The sequence below is a fragment of the Pithys albifrons genome, chromosome 9 (assembly GCF_047495875.1).
Source record: "Pithys albifrons albifrons isolate INPA30051 chromosome 9, PitAlb_v1, whole genome shotgun sequence".
Lineage (NCBI taxonomy): Eukaryota > Metazoa > Chordata > Aves > Passeriformes > Thamnophilidae > Pithys > Pithys albifrons.
Genome location: NC_092466.1, coordinates 13,856,963 through 13,869,229, shown reverse-complemented (window position 1 = coordinate 13,869,229; position 12,267 = coordinate 13,856,963). Strand labels below are relative to the sequence as shown.

The window sequence follows — 12,267 nt, the reverse complement described above, 5'->3', positions numbered from 1 at the left end:
GCAACATGGCATTTAAGCATGAGGTTAAGAAGCTTGACTTCTTTTTCTGTTTCTACTTCAGACATTCATCTCCCCAGCTCCTGCTGAGTATCCTCTGATCATCACACTGCATGACTTCTCAAATTGACCAAGTTAAACTTTGAAGATATACCTCCCACAAACAGAATACTGACAATTACTAGATGCTACTGGTTTTAACTGTGTAACAGTCCACACATCTGATAAGGATACAGACTTCATCCATTTTTTAAACTCTATGCGGGGAACACTGAATGTTAAGACTAAATTTGTGGCTCAACCAACCATCCAGTGTGATCTTAAAAACAATCTAGTGACAGCACTTTGATTCCCAAACTATAAAATTAGAGTGATAACATTCCTTTTATTCTGTACTCTATTTATTGTAATTGTTTTACAGCAAAGATGGTTTTAGGCACACCTACCACTGAAAAGAAGGCCAAGATCTTGCCTAGTGCTCCAACACGCTCCTGTGGTCACACAATTATCATACCAGCTGTAATTCTCTAACATTTTCTGATCCTACTTGATTTCCTCCTTATTTGTATTTGTGCATTCCAGTGTCTAAAGATCTGCTCTACCAGTGTGCGCTGCACTATAAAACTTCTGCCACTGAGTATTTGTTGACTTAAAATCTTCAATCCCCAAATCTAACTTTGATTCATCTTTCAGCTGCATTAAGAAAGCACATCCTCACTCACTCTAGTACACGTACATCAACTCGACTGTTTGCAAATTCCTGTAGGCCAATACTGTGTCAACTTCTAAGCTTCCTTTTACCATCCCTTCTGTAAGGGAAGTGGGAACAACTTTTCTGTTTTACCAACAAGCAAAACCCAACAAATGTGGGGTTTATGCTTGGTTTTGGAGTTAGAGGGATGACTTACCGGTGATAGGCTTCCCGGCGGTACTTTTTCAGAGCATGCCCATCCATGTTTGCAGGGAGATCTGCTGCATTCTGGAGTCGGTCACTCCATGAGGTCGTCATCTTCAAATGCTTATTTATTTCTGAAAGAAGCAGAAAAGCTTGCTTAAGTTCAAGGTTTGGTTCACCAGAAAGTTGTCTGTTTCCTGGTATGAAGAGATGCAGTGACACTCAGGAAGTCTTGCAAAGTACCCGGTGAAATAATCTGAGTTTGCAGGTCAAGTGAGATGTTAAAACAGAGAGCTGGGAAGGCTTTTCCATATGGCCAGAACTGCAAAGACATTCCTATCCATTGTGGTGAAAACGCATTTTGAAACAGAGACCTTGTTTTCATTGTTGAAAAGAGGTACTTTTTGACCCTAGAGTCACCAATATGCATTAGCTGTAGCTGATGGAAAACACACCCTTCATACACAAGGTAAGTTCGGAAGGGTAAACTCTACAAACCCCACAGGGACTGACCTTGTCACTTTTACCAGGGAGTGAAAACAAAGAGCCTTGTCTCTGGCCATTTGATCTCTAAGCAAAGACAAAGTTTCAAACTGATGCTAAATTAGCAGAAACAATTGGAAAGAAAGTGGAAAGATGATCCTTTGTCCTCTGTAGGTCAGACACATTCAGACAGGACAAACCTGTAACATGATCGATGCAAATATTCACCAGCAGATCTTCACAAACACCAGCACCCCTTCTCACAACCAAACCTCCAGCAGTCCCTCTCATAAGGAAGGCCCTGCAGTGAGGAAACAGGAGTACCTTTCCCAGTTTTGTTTTTAGCACACTGGGGACATCCTGCTTGCCTGCTCCTCCAGCCAGACCCATGTCCTGCTGCATTCCCTGGCACCAGGTGGGGTGGTGAAGCAGCCCCACTGTGAGTCAGTTCAGTTCAACAGTCCAAGTCCCTGCACACCAAAACCAACCTACAAAAGGAGAGCAAACACTGGGTAGTTCTCCACTGGTGGGCTGACCCCAGCTCAGCAACGCTGTCATTAGAACTGGTGTGGGGAACTGGGTGGGAGACACAACCCACAGTGATACCAAATTAGGTATAACATGAAACCACATTCTTGTGTAACCCCCACAACTGCTGGACTGCAGGCCTTGGCTTGTTTGCCCTTCCTTAGAAGAAACAAAACCACCCACAAACTACATGGGTAATGATACAGCAACCACTTCTGGACACCTTTAAAATATGACTGCGCTCATTTTACAGAAGGGAAACTAGATCATTCCAGCAAAGTAGAGAGCAGAGGAAGTGTCCAAACCAGCACTAGACATCACAGCACTCTCAGTGTCACACGCATGCTCACAGTCCTCAAGGAAATCTGTGTAATTTTTTCATTTTAAATTTTATTACAGAGCAACAGTTGCAATTGTCACACTTTTCTTAGTCTGTTCACCTACTAGTTGCTGGTCACAAAAATCAAACAGACAGCAAACAGCTTGTGTAAAAAATACGTGTCTCCTACTCTGGCATTCTCTACTTGTCTCCCAGTTACTGTAACAAAGGTTTACAAATGCGTCTTCTGCCACATCCTAAAGGTCACCAAATTTAGGCCCTGGCAGGCAGCCCATGGGACTGCATGCCATTGCTGAGAGCCATTGCTGAATTCCCTGCAACACACCCAGGAGAGGAGGTCACCACAGCGAGAGGGCAATGGGCCATCCCAGCCAGCCGCAAGTTCCACAACAGGGCATGCAGGGAGAACCAGCTTCTAAAATAGCCCCAGCACCAGCCACCAAGGGCTTACAAGTAATTACCAGCTATTTAAGCTGTGCCCAAAGGTAGAGGGAAGGCAGCACAGGGCACAGAACTGAACAACCCTCGAGCATCAACCTGTTCCCACTGCACTTGGAAGGCAGGGCACTGCCTACAGCAAGGCTCCTCAGGGCAGCAAGGGCTGCAGTCCCTGGGAGAGGAGCAGTGTCCCTGCTGCAAGGGTGACAGACACCAGGGCTGCAGCTGAGACATGCAGCAAAGATTTGGTGAGACTCAGGACTGCTAGCTACAGAACAGGTCCTCCAAGACTGTGCCCATGGACATTTCAAGATGGTCCAGATCATCACCACCTTGGTCTGCTTTAAAGAGAGTAGCCTAGAACTACAGACCCGGATTCAAGACACGTATACATTCAGGGCCTCTAAAAGGGCACATTAAATAGCTCCAAAAAATCCTGTTGCATGGATGGTCCTAGGACTCTTAGGCAGCTTTGGGTCTACATCTTCCAGCTGTAACAAGTTCACATCCAAGTTTCCTGCCATTTAGAAGGGCTACACCCAGCCAGACACACGGCAAGATTCAAAGACTTACACAGCCAAAGCCAGAGACTTTCCATTCTGCCACCCTCTTTTTCCCATTTCATCTGCTTCCTATCACCATCACACCACGCCAGATGCTGACACAGGTACTAGAATAGGATTGTTTCCAGTGGCCATGCATGCCAGACATCTGATAGTATATATCAATAATACCCTACAAAATACCCTAAAATCCAGATGGCAGAAGAATTTTCTCAGGCTACCTTTATATTCTTTCCAAATTGGGGAATCGGTGAAGCAGTTTGAGCAGCTATGTGACAAAACCCTCTTCTACAGTAGGAGAGACCAGACAGCATCATTTTGAGTGTGCTGGGATTCAAAAAGCTGAGACTTGAGGAAACCACAAAAATATGAGTTTTCATAATTAAGCAAGGAGAACCTGAATTATTTTAATGACCCAGCAGTATTCTTCTGCTGCTGTGATGAACAGAGTTCATAGGCAGGACAAGGTTTGTAGACAGACACAGTGTCTTTTACTAGACCAACTGGTATGGCTGGAAAAAATAGACAAGCTTCTGGGTACATAAGCTTGCATAGGTTTTCAAATTCTGTAAGTTGCTCTAATAAAGATGTTTTGCCCTGATTAAGTAAAATCTTTCTTTTAATGTTCACACAGTAAAACAATCTTATGCTGAAGTTTTCTATTACACATACTGAAAGGCACACTTAGAGCTTAGCAGGCTGCACTGACTGTCACAACAGCTCAACCCTCTGAAACTAAACAGTAACAACTGACAGAAGATATTTCAAGGGATCTTCCCCACTCAAAAGTCTTGAGCAAAAAAGCCTCAGGGACTTCAATGCAATTGTTCTGTGCTTTAAAGACATAAAAATCAGCCTACTTGCATGGGTAAGAGACATGGGACCTGGTCCCTGAATACAAATTCCTTCTTCCAAATAGAGAGAGAAAAATAAGAAGGACAGAATCACTCCACACACTTGTAAGCTACTGGAATAAACATCTAAGAGAGCAGGCAACCAGCCAGGCAAGATTTTCAACTCCAAGCAACTGAAATATGATGCACCTTTCTTTAGTTACAAATCTATTTTTGAAATCAATAATCTGTAAATAGCTTCACATAAAAATAGAAATCTTTACATAGATAAAGCGTGTCAGAACATCTCCCCATAATTTATTGCAAACATGCTCCTTGCTCATGTTGTCTTAATTAAGCATCTGATATCATTTATGATACATTATGGTATTCTGAAAAGGTATTTAAAATCTCAGATGCAAAGCTTTGATACAGAGCTGCTATCCAGCACATGTGCTTTGGTCTGAAAGAACATGGCATTTTTATCATATACTTTGAAATAAGTCCATGCCATTATTTTGTCAGATTTTGCCTGATTTCAAGTATTATCCATAATGTATTTTTTAACTACTCATACAAATTAAATAACATATTCAGAAGCACTTCCCTTCAAGTTATACTATTACTTTTCTTGTATTTTTTGGTCAACAAATAGAGATTTCTGCACCACTGCCTCTATTTTTTTCTGAGTTCATCTTGTCACTTTGATGATGCAATGTCAAATCAGAGGCATACACACTAAAATGTAGAGATGAACAAAATAGCGGTGAGAATCCCACTTTTTCCAGGGTATTCTCTGAGAGCTCATATAGCAGAAAGCAAAGGCATCACTAACCAATCCCAAGGCTATAGAGTACTCACACTGATTCACCATACACATCTGCCTCTTCTCACACGTTCTGCTTCAAGAATCATGAATACCTTGGCAGCACAACCCACACATGTACGTGCACAGTGGAAGGTGAATAGAGAGAAAATCATCACACCCAGCATTAGCTACTTAAAAGCTTTGTGTCTAGTCAGAGGCTGTGGGTGTGCAGACAAGACTTGTGGTGCCCTTGCCAAGCCTAGAGCAGTTCCTGGCTCCCTCCTGCAACATCGCTCCATCTCACATGGCTTTGTGGGCTCTCAGCAAGTGAGGAGCCAACCATTCTAAAATCCTGAGGACAGGCAAAAGCAAAGCGAGCAGGATTAGGGTTGACTTGTTCAACACTCAAGTTGAATTTCTGGTCCGGGTCATGGCACAGCCTCACAGATAGGGCAGAGGAGGGGAAAAGCGACCTTTTCTGCAGCTGAGAGGACTGCCCATGTAAGGGTGATTAAGAAAAGCGAGTGACTCACTTTCCAGGCACATCCACTCCCTCAACTGAGGGCAGGAGGCAGTTTGCACCTTGTTTAGGCTAGTTACTTGGGACAGCCAGCATTGGAGGAGGTGAAATGCACTCAAGTTAGCACCACACACTCTGATCCTCTGGAGCATCTGACACCCTGGGATGGACAGCAGAAAGTGGCCAGGACTGTGCCACCCCCCTCAATGGCATCTCCCACTGTTGTGGTGAGTAGGGGCTGGGCAGGCTCCTGCTCTCACCAGAAGTGCTGTTCTTACACCTGTGATCCCAGCACATGTCGCAAACTCTCGTTCACGTCATACACGTAGGGGCAGCAAAAGGGCTGTCTCCATTTTGTCAGCAAAGGATAGCAAGGCACAGAGAAGGTAATAACCAAGAGCAAGTGAGAATCAAATGGAGAAGCCCTAATTCCTCAGTCTCTGTGCTAAAAATCAGTCTGAGTTCTTAGTGCTGTCAGCATGAATCCCAGAGATACTCTGCATGCTCCTAGCACAGTATACTTTTACATGAATTCAAGCTTCAATACTGAGCATCAACTGGCAGACATAGAGAGGTCAGCCTGTACTTACGGCGTGACAAAAGCCGCAAAGAAGCAGCCTCCTGCCTGGCTCCAAGCCGCAGGGATTGCATGGATGCCCAAAGACTCTCCCATTTTATTCTGAATTGCAGCCTTAGACACCAGCTCCATTAGTTCACACAGCTCCTTCCCTCATCCCCACAGCCCTGGGATGACAATTCAAACCACTCTTGTCTTTTACTGCCAACACGTTTGCTTGATAGCCAAAAGCAAACTGTTTCCAAAAGGTGTTTTCAATTAGTGATGCTTCTGGAAAAGTACTTGAGATACAAGCAATGAAGCTTGTAAATTACCTAAACCAGAAAACTGACTTTTTTCCCCCTCTTTGTGCTTAAGTTAAGTTCTTTACTTGAAGATCTTCCACTTCTGGGTGGCCACCTCTCCAACAGCAAGGCTTCAGGTTCATGATGGCAGGAAGGACAAAACATGTTCTTCCTATTAGAATATTAAATTACTTACAAGAGCCACTTCAAAGTGTACTCTCAGCTCATGGTAATTAATACTTGAGGTTGGGTTTAGGCAGGATAATTCTGTATATCGATAACAGGGCATTAGTGAGGTAGAGATCAGCTGTTAAGAAGCTGTTAAGTAGATCCTACTTGCAGTGTACAAAGATCCACTGGATTCCATTGGATTGCTAACACTCTCCTTGCACCATGGATTATACTAACCCTCCCAGCTCCAAGCTTGTAATCTCTGCCACTGGCTTTGGGTCTTCCTGCAGGAAAGGGGGTAGCAGTTGCTCTTGGACAGACACCACCACAGTGCTTACATCGTTGAAGCTGCTTTTGGTAAAATTGGTAAAGCATTCTCAGTAATACATTCATTAAACTATGGTCTGACTGACAGTCAATGGTAACTCATGGGCTATTTCTGAATAGGGAAGATATAAGAAAGGAGAATGCTACTCAACTCACGTAATTTATTATAGGATTTGATTTACTTTCAGGCTGAATTTTAGCTCTGTCATAAAGCCAGACGCTAAAGTAACATTTATATATCAAATATGTTGTAAAATATATTTAACAAATCCCTGCTTATTTTACATGGATTTTTTAAATTAGACTATTTCTACTGACAGCCATACCCATGGAGTGGCTCTGCAGTCCCCAGAGCTCCAGCAATACTCCAGGACCCAAATGCATTAGATGCACTAAACACCACCACCCCCACATATATATATATATTTGGAGTTTCTTTGGATGACCATCTATTTCTATCCAAGGAGTTCTATTCATTCAGGAATTCCAAGAAGCACTAGTTGTTTAAAATATTTTAAATACTATTTCATTATCATCAATTTTATGGATGGTTAGAATGGAATCTGGAAAACTATGAAATCTGCAGTGCAACTCTGTGAGGGGCAAACCTCAAACCTGACCCTCCCTGAGTACCATAAGACCATCCATTCTCCTCATCCACCTGTGAGTTTACTACCTTGAAACAGGAACCACAGAACCTCCAGTGAGCTAATCAGCATATTTTTTACCTTCCATATAGCTCGTGCTTCTCAATATTTCTTACAGAATTACCATTTTGATTATTTCCAATGTACAGATTCTTACACACACAGTTTGTTAGGGGGAATGCCACTTCCCCACTTTTCTAACTCAAGTGTGCCCCATATTGTCCCAGCACTAGAAAATAAGGAGGAGGATCATGCTTGAGGAATGTGAAGCTTGATCCAGAAGTTCAAGAGCTAAGCCACAGAGAAGAATTAGTGAACATGAGCTCTCAAAGAAATGCTGCAGCTGCAGGTCATATATGATCCTTGGGTGCACAAGACCACCAAGTAGGACTCCATGTCCCTTTGTGTCACTGCTGCAGACACTGCTGGAAAACTCTCATCAGCCAGCTGTCCCCATTCAGAACGAGGTTGATCATATGGAGAAGGAATACAGCTGTGAGAGAGTAAGGCTGGAGTGGAAGGCAGCCAATTTAGAGACAGCAGCTCACCAGGTGATCTGAAAATGGTCTAGAAGAATTTACACACAGGCAAGCAGCCTGACTGTGGAGGGCTCTCAGTCTAGCAATGACAGAACAAGAGCCCGTGACCAGGAATTAAATAAATCAACCAATAAAAAAATATTTACAGAGAGGACAGCTAGCGATGAAACAACAAATTTCTGATATACTTTTCCCAGCATCAGAGGGCTCTAAATGAAGTGTGTGTGGGTGTTTAAATCAGCCTTTTTTCAGAGTCAAGAATTAATGCAGGAACGTCAAACAGTCTGAGCTATAGAGCAGGTCAGTCAAAGTGAGAATTGTGCCTCAGGCAACTCTTCCTCACCTTATACATCAGTGTGCCACTGACTATGAGGCTGAGGCACAAACAATATTGGAAAGGAACCTCCAGAGAGCGGTTTTACCTGGAGAGAAAGGTGAATGGATGAACAAAGGCTCTTCTGAGCAAATACCAACATAAACTGTGCAACCTGATGGCCCTGGGAAACTCGCTTCCTTGGGAAAAGGTCTTTAGCAGCCTGTGGCAACATCTGCCACAGAAGTTCCCAAACTGCTGTCCAACTGAGTGCCTGCCAACGGCAAGCATGGACCTGGCTAAGAGGATGTTCTCACTACATTTTGATTCCAGCTGTTAATTCCAGTAAGAAACATGTAACATAATTCAAATATTTCAGTCACGCTGCTTTTCCTGTAAGCAACTGCTCTGGTCGCCCAGGGCCTTGGAAGATTAAAAACTAGAGATGAATTTGATACCTCTGCTGTAACACAGTCCACCTCAAAGTCATTATTTTTAAGTTACTCATAAAAAAATATTTGTCAGAGTTGCCATGTATTTGCTTTAGTTGAAAATGGGAGTGGTAAACTTTGATAACGATGCCCACCATAACATAAACTCAGTGTTTGAATGATACCTGCAAATACTAAAATCCTTGTTAGGAAGATGAGGCACAACAGTGTGCCAGCCAAGCTGCAGGTTAATATAAAGATCATGAAAGGCAGAATGTCAGCACAGAAGTGAACACGCTGAGTTCTGCAAATCAGAAAGGAAATTCAAGATAAATTTTTTTATTTCAACTCTGTTCTTTTACATCAGAACAATGTGCCAGCAAGAACAGACAAACATAACACCAGTACTCATCAGCAGGAGCACTGCTCCCCCTTCTCAAAGGAAAATGCCAGTTTCTCTTCCTTTCCCTTCAGCCTGTCACCCCTAAGAAACACTCTTGGTCTTCAAACTCGTGTAAGAGACTATTACCAACTCAGTAATACTGTATGAGTTACAGTTCCCAAAGAGAGAGACAAGATGAGACGTGCAATCCCCGAAGAGAGAATGGGAAGCCACCACTCTACATACCAATTTCAAACCAAGGAGCAACTGCCAGTCTAACCTGCTATTAAGGATTATACAACAGTAGCTCTTTTGGCAGCAGAGCACAGTGTTTCAAAACAATGACGCTTTTCATTAGATTCCACTGTGCTTCCAGGAAGCAAACACTGACTTAATGGGCCTTTCCAGAAGTGCTGCAGCAACCGAAAAAGTATGTGACAGGCACAGCCCCGATCAGCAGCACAGCCCCTCCGAAAGCATGCAAGGGGTCAGCCTGGAGAACCAAACAGGCAAGTCTGCTTTATCTGCTGAACACCAAAGGTGAGGGAGGACATTTTTATTGTCTTTCCTCACTGACTGTGCTTACTGGTAAAACAACCTCTCTGAAGATCACATCCCTGCTTCATTAATATTTTCCAGGAAAAGTAAAGATACTGAAACATCATTCTGGCTTTTTTCTAATCTTTGAAAGCAAAAATAAGAATAAGGATACTTTTTGAGAGGCACTTTAACCCTCTTCCATGCTGGACAGGCCATCTCTACACAAACAGATGTGACAGCAGAATCAGACTCTGGACTGTCTCTGCAGGCTGGAAACATCTCCCTCCAGCCTTGGCAAAAAGCAGTCCCTGCTCAGCCCCAGTAAGGAGAGCCAGCTGGGTAGTCAGCCTGCATCCCAGGACTCTGGACACAACCCTCGCCAAGGGACATGCTGCTGAGTAAAGAACTGGGGAACACTGGCTCCTCCTTCACAAAAAAGGGGATTGAAAATAAACACTGAGATCAACAGCTAAAGAGAATTCAATAATTCTGAGAACTGCTCTGTCAAAACTGGTGAGACCTTTTTCTTCCCCTGATGACAGTTTTCTTCTCCAGCATCATTTCCTTCTCCTCTCAGCTTCTTTAAGGAAAGAGCTTACCAAATGGTCATATATTAACTTGGTCTCTCTTGTATTTGAGATCTTACTCACCAATAAGAGGCTGATCATTGACAAGTAAACCCATCTTAAAAAAAAAACAAAACATGAGCTGAGGACTGTGGAACTAAGCCAGACCCAGGATAATACCCAGCAAGGTCATGGACTTCATATGCGAAACTTGGCCAATTTTCAGCTTGCTGTTTGTTCACAAAACACAAACAAGACAAAATAATGATACTCCTCAGCTGTAAAGGGCACTGTAAAAGCAAATACAGAAATCATTTACTAAAGAAGATTTTGATTCTCTGCTATCCCAATATACAGGGCTCCAGACAAATACTAGCCTAATACAGATTTTATGGACTTTCCACTCTTGTCCTTAGTAATGGTTATCCATCTCTCTTCCAAAAAGCCTTCCCTGAGGCTGATCTAGTAAGAGCCTTCTGCATGCAGGGCCAGCTCACTGAAGTCAACCCTGGGCTGTCTCTAACACTCCCCTGAAATGCCCACTAAGGCCAGAAGCACAATTTCCTTCTGGCCCTACATTCCTCCTAGTTCAGTAACCACAGGTACCCCTCACATGAACCACACAGAAATGTTCTTTCTCCCCAAATCAGAGGCTGACAGGTACTTAGCACTCATCATGGAGATCAGAAAGGGACGTACCCAAAATCTTTCCTGTGCTCTGTTTTCACCATGCAGTCCCACACAGCGGTCCCTTGTCGATGAGAAGCAAGACACACAGACCTACCAGCTGGGCAAGGACAAAGATGGAAAATCAGGGAAAATGAAGACTGTAGGTGTTTTGAAGTGCTCTTCCAGCATGAAGTGTCCCTCCACATAAAGAGCACAATTCATTACTTTTCTGACCTGTTTTTTTTAATTAGAGGCAAATATAGTAATTAGAGTCTGCCCGATTACAAATGAAATTACAAATCTGTCCTAAAGGCACAATAGTGTCCCTACCTAGATGTTATCAGCCCCCAAGTCTCATTTAATCGTCAAAGATGTGTAGTACCAAGGCATCACTATAGGAAATTCTACAAGTAAATTAACATTATGAATACTTTCTCTGCATTATTCCCATGGTCTTCCAAAAGACTGCAAACTCATACAGCTTTTGTTAGGCAACCTACATGACTAAATTAATCAGTAAAATAACTGAATATCTATGATGACTTTGAGCTCTCACCAAGTTTCTGGCTTCTCTTTGATAACCTAACTGTCTCAGCTTTATCAAGTGATTACAAAGGCCTCCATTAAACCGTTTTCCAACTGTACCAACCTCTTTCTTACTATCCTGTCCAAGCAAAAGACAAACTACTAAGTTCATTTGGGGAAAACAATGTCATCTTTCCATGGGCCTTTCAGTTCCTTGGTTTTCAGTGTTAGATCAATCCTGCTGACACAGGAGACTGTTCCTTGGCAGGAGCAGAGGAGGACACACATAGTGCTGTCTCTGTGCTTGTCTCAGCATGGGCAGTTCTCAGAAGAAACACGATGATGTGACAGACCTACTCCATCAGCTGCAACCTGGAAGAAACCTGTCAGCCTGAAGGGTGAGAAAACATTAACATGTAACTAAGAAAGCATCATCAGCACATCTCTGTTATCCCAAAACCAGAGCCGAGAGTTCCCGACACTGAACCTTCCCTCTGTCCAGGACTTCTCTCTTCAGGGAACCTCACATATCTCATTGATGTAGACTTGAAGATGCATTCAACAGGACAATCTTGTTTTCCTGCTGTGGATGAGCAAACAGCTTGAATCCCCTGTGTTCCAAGATGCCTTTAAAAACACCTGTCCCTAGCAGGGTAGTATAATGGCCCTGATTCACTGAGGACTTCTTTTTCAGCATGTTACCTGACCTACTGTAGCCTCTAAAAAAAAACCTGACCATGTGCCCAGCCAGCACAAAGCCTCCTGTACAGCCACAGAAATGCCTCCTTCTAATTGCTTTCAAATCAGCAATTGAAAAAAAAATCCCAGCCTTGCTTTGAGCGTCACAACACAGTAACACAGTTCTCTACATGTTCTAACCTTTCCAATATT

General features: G+C 43.1%; 1 protein-coding gene across 3 annotated transcripts in view; it reads right to left on the bottom strand.

Annotated features, from left to right (window-relative positions):
- NT5C2 (5'-nucleotidase, cytosolic II) overlaps nucleotides 1–12,267 on the bottom strand; it is a 60,305-nt gene that overhangs the window by 40,756 nt on the left and 7,282 nt on the right. For 2 of the 3 annotated variants that reach the window (XM_071564354.1, XM_071564356.1), the window contains exon 2: nucleotides 906–1,026. In XM_071564354.1, coding sequence (XP_071420455.1) covers nucleotides 906–1,006 — 101 coding nt within the window. In that variant the 5' untranslated portion in view covers nucleotides 1,007–1,026. Of the gene's footprint in view, nucleotides 1–905; nucleotides 1,027–10,881; nucleotides 10,975–12,267 lie in introns of those variants that run through there. The other variant, XM_071564355.1, reaches the window with a different exon arrangement.